This window comes from Meriones unguiculatus, chromosome 10 (genome assembly GCF_030254825.1).
Source record: "Meriones unguiculatus strain TT.TT164.6M chromosome 10, Bangor_MerUng_6.1, whole genome shotgun sequence".
Lineage (NCBI taxonomy): Eukaryota > Metazoa > Chordata > Mammalia > Rodentia > Muridae > Meriones > Meriones unguiculatus.
The window spans coordinates 43,551,258-43,557,936 of record NC_083358.1 but is presented as its reverse complement, the minus strand read 5'-3'; the positions used below and the strand labels follow the sequence as shown (position 1 = coordinate 43,557,936).

Sequence of the window (6,679 nt, the reverse complement as noted above, 5' to 3'; positions counted from 1 at the left end):
GGATCCAACACTCTCTCTCTGGACTCCAAGGGCATTTGTACATTTGCACTCTCATGTACATACCCCAACAAACAAATAAACACACACACAATTAAAAATAAAATTGTGGCTGAAGAGATTGTTCAGTAGTTCCGGGTACTTGCAGAGGACCAGGGTTCAGTTCCCTGGTACTCACATGGAACTCTAGTTTCAGAGGACCAGATGCCCTCTTCTCACTTCTTCAGGCACTGCACACATGTAGCACACACACATACACAGACACACACAGGCCAGCAAAACACTTATACACACAGCATAAATCCAAAAAATAAAATAAATCTGTTAAAATTTTCAAGGTCATCCTTGGCCACAGAGAGAATGTGAGGCCAATATGGGCTATATAAAGCCATATTTTGAAAAGAAACAAGTCAGGATGGTCACTAGAACACACCAGGTGCTTGGGCCCTCATCACCGTTAGTATCTTTCTTTCAAAAATGATCTTTATTTTAATTCATGTGCATACGTATGCATTTTGTGTGAATGTATGCCGTGTGTGTTCAGATTTTCCTGGAGGTAAGAAGAAGGCGGCAGATCCCTTGGAACTGGAATTACAAGCATTGTGAGCCTCCCGTGCAACCAAAACTCAGGTCATTTGCAAGAGTAGCAAGCACTCTTCACCCTGAACCTCCCTCCAGCCCACCACTGGTATTTTTTTTTTCCACTGCTGCTTCTATCTCCAGAGCAGGGACATTTTCACAGAACCTTGGCCGAGAAGCCCCCTGAGCTCAGGGTTCTTGAGGTAAAAACGACGATCTGGAGTCCCAGAGCGGAGTCTGTGGGCTGGGGAGCAACATTTTGCACAAGCACCACCAGGGGGCAGTAGGGTCCCCGCCACCAGGCGCGGGTCAGCAAACAGCGCAGAACAGGAAGACCAGAGCGCTTTTCGGTTTCCAACAGTCGGGTGCAGATTTTCAGGCGGCTTTCCCAGGCGTTTTTCACCGACCAGCTCCCGCCCCACCCAGACTAAGGAGTCCCAGTAGAAAACAGCTTTTCACTGAAGCCCAGGGAAAGGGGGAGGGGACTTTATTTTGTGTTTCACTCACAGGTTTTGCGGGTGGTGGTCAGTTTTCCAGGGAAAACGAAACAGTTTTATGGAGAAAGGTGGTGAATTTCCACAGTTAGTATCCAGGATGGGCTGAATTTCAAGTTGTGACGAAAGAGAGCCGCCCCCTCCCTCTCTAGGCCTTCTGCTGCTCTGAAGGTAACCCTACCCTAGTTCTTCAAAGGGCGTGTTGCTTCTGGCCGCGGGTCCCAGCCTTCACAGACCTCAGGGTCTGCGTTCCTATTAGGCAAAGGCGGAGAGAAAGAAGGGCCCCCTCAGAGACAAGTTTGGGCTCCAGGCCCCACCTCCTCTTTTACTCTCAGGGCTGCATCTTGGACTTTTGAGTTTGGGCAAAGTGGCGCTTCAGGGGGACCAGGATGCACCTTTCCCTCCCAGTGCCCAGGCGCTGCAGGGAGGGAGAGCGACAAGTATTGGAAAGGGAGGCTCCCACCTTCTCCAGGCCGTTCTCCGAGGCCGGTCTCCGCGGGGGCCAGATCACCGCCAACTTTCCGTCTCCCCTGCTCTCTGTGGGGGAAGGGACTCTCAGCCGCGGCTGCCCTTCCTCTTGCCAGCTGGAGGATGGCCGCACCCCTTAAACACATACAGGTGTGCACCCTTCCCTCCCCGTGGAGGCCTCCACCCAGTTCTGGGGACCGAGGAACAGGAGCGAGGCAAACTCAGCGTAGACAGGAGCCAGAAAACTACAGAGGACCCGAGAATGCCAGACGCCAGTGAGGAGTGATGGACCTGGGTCTCCTCACTCCAGGTGTGGGAGCGGAGAACAGAGGGTGAACCCCAGAAGAATAGTTTAGGGTCCAGGGAGTGTGCAAGCCTACTGCACGAGGGGCCGCTGGAGGTGGAGACAGCGGGAGCTCTGGGGCCCGGGGTGACGGCTTACGGGTGAGGCTAGGCGCAGGCTCCCCGACTTCGGCGGCCCCGTAGATGCTGCGCCGCTGCAACTGCAGTTCCCGCTCCCGCTCGCGCACCCGGCGCACCTCCTGCTCCAGCAGTGACTGGGCAACAGGCGGCGGAGGCTGCCCCAGCCCCCGGCAGCCGTCCTGAAGGGCGGGGTGCAGCCGGCCTCCTGCCTCGGGCCGCCCGTGCAAGCCCGCGCCGTCCTCCGCAGCAGCCTCGAAGAAGCGCTTGAGTTCATCCAGCGGCTGCGGCCGCCGGGCGCCGGGCTCCGGAACCGCGGGGCTCGCCAGCGCCGCCTGCCGGTGAGCCTCGCGCTCGATGTCCCGTTGCATCTTCGCGCCCGCCCGAGCGCGTTCCAGGGCGCGCGGCAGCGGGGGACCGGGGCCGGGCCGGTTGAGCACCGGCCGCACGCGCAGCTCGATGAGTTCTTCGCCCGCTCGGCCGGGGCTCAGCCCCCGGCTGCGGCGCAGGCTCTCCTCGCGCTCGCAGCTGCGGCGGATTTCGCGCTGGATGGGCGTCTCCATCAGCAGTTCCGCAGGCGCGGCGTTAGAAGCCACGGGCCTCGGTGGAAAACACACCTGGAGGCCTCCGAGCCAAAAGAGGGGCAACTGCCCCAATGCCTCCGTTATCCTACTGCCAGGGGACCCGGCTGCGGACCGCCCTGGTGTTGGGTGCCCTGCTCAGCTGGTACCTGCGGGACCTGGTTCTGTGGCTCTGGGATCTCCACGTCCTTCTCTCCAGAGGTTTCCAGGGCTTCTTCACTGCCTCTCTGCAGGCCGTGGTGCCCTGGCTCTGCGGCTCTCGGAGCACGTAGCCTAGGCTCCAGGCGACCCCAGGATTCGGCTCGGGGACTTGATGTTCGGAGTTAAGTGCACTTTGAAAATTTCAGTTCCCAGAGCGGGAGTTGAGATGCCCACAGAGGTGGGACGCGGTGCCCTGCGCAGTACCTGTGGTTGCAGCCGCCGCCCGAGGTTCTAAGGCGTCGCCAGCACTCTTCTTTGACCCGCCTCTGGCCTCCAGGAACGTCCCCCGGGGGCAGGGCTGGGCACCGCCCCCGGCACCTGCCAGCTGGATTCGAGTGTCCCTGAGCCCGCCCACAGGGCTAGGGCGCCTCCGTTGGAGGACAGATTCCCGCCACCTGAGCCCACGGGTTGATTGAAGGGACATCTTAGGAAAGGGCTTCTCTGAACTCTCCACCCAGGGAGTTTGTGTCGTATTTTCCCTCTGGGACCACGCTGGCCCTTTGAGGGTCTCATTTTCCATCGCTGCCTGGAGCTCTGACCTCTAGTTGAGCGTCCCGCGGATCTCTGAACCACCGCCTCCTTACAGGGTGTTACCCTGGTAGTCTTTCGCTGACCTCACTAGTTTAACTCAGCAGGCGCCAGCCTCCGGCCAACGACAGTGGCCACCAGGCTCTCTGCACGCAGATCGCGAAGGCACACAGCGCGGTCCGGCCCGAGGGGGCGCCCGGGCCGCCGCACTGCGCGCTTCCGCTGCTCTTGCTCGGCTCTGGCACGTTTGCAGTGGCGCTGCTGCCGCTCAAAGCCCAGGAGCAGCTTTCCTCCCCTCCCTTCCAGAAAAGCCGGCAAGGCGTTGGCAGCCAAGTGTCCAGCCAGAAGGAGCGAGGACTGAGAGCACAGACGCTACAGCGCTTCCGGGCATCAGCAAAGCAATTGCGGCTGGAAAAAGGTCAGCGTGGGCCAGGTTGCTGAGGAGGCCCAGGCTGGGGGCAGGAGTCACCGGGCGTGCGAGAGAGAGCAGAAACCTGTCTCTGGGGCCGATCTGCTGTTCAAGGGGAGATTCGACGGTCCAGAGTGAGGGCCAACCACTCCCAGGGACATGTTCCACTTGCCCTTTGGGGAAGCCGGCTTTCACTAAAACCCACCAACCCGGCGTCATTCTATAGGGCCTTGGAAGAAAGACAATTACCTAAAGAAAATGGAAAGAGGAGCCATGAAGGTAACACGGTCCTTTAATCCCAGTACTCTGGAGGTGTCTCCATGAATTGGAAGCCAGCGCCAGTTCTCCATAGAAAATTCCAGGTCACCTAGAGCTATGTTTCAAGTTCCTGTTCCAACAAATAAATACTGAATAAATAAATAAATAAGGAATAGAAGGCTACAAATCCCCAACCATTTGGTCACTCCTTGCTGTCTCTCCTTCTCTTACACCTAGCTTCAAACGCTACCTTCGCGTGGGCTGGAGAGATGGCTCATTCATTAAGAGTACTGGTTGCTCTTCCAGAGGACCAGGATGGTTCACACTATCTGTAATTCCAGGTCGCTGGGGTCTGGCGCTCACCTGCTACACCCCAGGCACTGTCCAAACAGGCACAGATATGCATACAGGCAAAACACTGATACACATAAAATAAAATAGAATATTCTTTAAATAATAATAAGTTTAAGACCTGGGATGATGGCTTGGTTTGTAAAGTGTCAATGGCCCATATATAGGCCCATACATAGGCCCGTCTGTAGGGAAAAGACAGGAGAGTCCCTGGAGCCCATTGGCTCCTAGTGTGGCCTAGTGGGTGAGCCCTGGGTTCAGCAAAGCCTGAAAAATTAAGGTGGAAGCTGGGCAGTGGTGGCACATTCCTTTAATCCCAGCACTTGGGAGGCAGAAGCAGGCAGATCTCTGAGCTTGAGGCCAGCCTGGTCTACAGAGTGAGCTCCAGGACAGCCAGGGCTACACAGAAAAACCCTGTCTGGAAAGCAAAACAAAACCAACCGACCAAAACCCTGAGGTGGAAAGTGATAGAGGCAGACTCTTGACATCGACCTTTGTCCTCTCCCTGGTCAGGAGCACACACACACACACACACACAATCACACACACACCTGGTGAGGTGGCTCAGTTAACAGTGCTGCTCAAGCATGCACAAAGCCCTGGAGTCCATCCATCACTGCTATGGTGGTGCACGGCTGCAACCCCAGCACTTGGCGTAGTATAGGCAGGAGAATCAGAAGCTGCATTTTATCCTTGGCTACATAGTTAAGCTTGAGGCCAGCCGGGACACTGTTTTATCCTTGGCTACATAGTTAAGCTTGAGGCCGCCCGGGACACTGTTTTATCCTTGGCTACATAGTTAAGCTTGAGGCCGCCCGGGACACTGTTTTAACAACTACCAAAGTGTCTACAAAACATGTTGTACTTTATCACTTCCTCTCATGGATGTGGTCCCTCTAACCAGTCCCTTGATGCCTAAGCAAATGAGCCTTTGACCTATGACCCTCGCTTGGCAGACCCAGTCACTTGCCTCTTTCCCTGTCTTTTTTCACCTGCTTGGCCACCATTCCCTTCTCAGACTGTGATTCCATCTATTGAGGCTTCTCCACCAGGTAGGAGAAACAGTGTATCTGTGATTCTCCCTCAAGCTAACTGGCTACCTCCAACTACCCAGCAAACTTCTCCAGAGATGGACAGCAAGCACACGTTGTTGACCTAGGACTCTATAAGTGCGAGAGTGGTGAACTGTCTCTTCACCCAGCTCCCTGCTTACTCTCTCTCTTGCTTAGAGGTTTTTATGAATGTACACGCAGGTTTGCCTGAATGAGAGCTAATGACCTTGGATCTCCGGGAGCCAAAAGTACAGGCAGTTGTGAGCCACTTTGAATGGGTGCTGGGACCAAACCAGGGTCTTCTTAAGAATGGTTTCTTGCTGGAGAGATGACTCAGAGGTTAAGAGCACTGATGCTCTTTCAGAGATCCTGAGTTCAATTCCCCACAACCACATGATGGCTCACAACCATCTATGATGAGGTCTGATGCCCTCTTCTGGCGTTCAGGTGTACATGCAGGCAGAACATTGTACACGTAATAAAATAAATCTAATTTTTTTTAAAAAAAAAAGAATGGTTTCTTTTTAAAAAATTGGTTTATTTTTTATATGTGTATGTGCGTGTGTGTGTGTGTGTGTGTGTGTGTGTGTGTGTGTGTACCTGTGGAAGCCAGAAGAGAACGACAGATACCCCAGAACTGGATTATAGCTGGTTATGTTGCCTGACATGGGTGCTGAGAATTCTGGTTCTTTGCAAGAGCAATGAGCATGGTTAACCACCGAGCCACCTCTCTGGATGCTGCTTTCACTTTGAGACAGGGCCTCACTGTGTAGCCCTGTTGGCCTGGGATTCAACATGTGTAGCAGGCTAATCTTGAACTCACAGAGATCAGCAGAAGCTTCCAGAGTACTGGGGTTAAAGGTATATGCTAACATATCCAGCTGTTGTTTTGTTTTGAAACAGTCTTTCTGTGCATCCCAAGCTGTCCTTGAACACCTGATGTTCCTGTCTCAGCTTCAAAAGTTCTGAGATATGGACATCATACAGTTAATTATCCATGATTTCTTTCCTGCCAGAAGTCTGAACTTGCAAAAATCCCAGCCTTGTGTGTGTTTTGTTTTATTTATTTGTTTTTGTCTGTTTGTTTGTTTTTTGGTGGATTGGTTTGGTTTGGTTTTCTGAGATGGGTCTCACTATGTATTTCTAGGTGTCCTGGAATTCAGCACATAGACCAGGCTAGCCTCAAACTCATAGAGAACACTGTATCTGCCTCCCAAGTGCTGGGATCAACATTGTGCTGCCGTGCCAAGCTACCCTCATGTTTTAAACACCACCTCTCTAGTTCCTCCTGAAGCCTTACCTCCTCCCCACAACCTCTGATGGGGCAGATGCCTCAGACTG

At 54.2% G+C, this 6,679-nt stretch overlaps 1 protein-coding gene across 2 annotated transcripts; it reads right to left on the bottom strand.

The window, feature by feature from the left end:
* Positions 1 to 1,028: 1,028 nt before the first annotated feature.
* On the bottom strand, positions 1,029 to 3,010 carry Misp3 (MISP family member 3). Of its 2 annotated transcripts, XM_021632268.2 has the most exons (3): positions 1,981 to 3,008; positions 1,534 to 1,607; positions 1,029 to 1,322 (listed from the first exon to the last, which is right to left on the bottom strand). In XM_021632268.2, the coding sequence occupies exons 1-3, from the start codon at positions 2,519 to 2,521 to the stop codon at positions 1,308 to 1,310; spliced, it is 630 nt and encodes a 209-aa protein (XP_021487943.1). In that variant the 5' UTR covers positions 2,522 to 3,008; the 3' UTR covers positions 1,029 to 1,307. The 2 variants fall into 2 exon arrangements, with proteins under 2 accessions (XP_021487943.1, XP_060248358.1); XM_060392375.1 differs by lacking the exon at positions 1,029 to 1,322 and having other exon boundaries at positions 1,533 to 1,654; positions 1,981 to 3,010.
* Between the last annotated feature and the right edge of the window lie 3,669 nt (positions 3,011 to 6,679).

Coding starts and splice junctions, on each gene's coding strand:
- Misp3 (XM_021632268.2), bottom strand. CDS start 2,521: ATGGAGACGCCCATCCAGCGCGAAATCCGCCGCAGCTGCGAGCGCGAG. Junction 1,608..1,980: donor GCCTGCGCCTAGCCTCACCC/GTAAGCCGTCAC, acceptor CTTCCCCCACAG/AGAGCAGGGGAGACGGAAAG.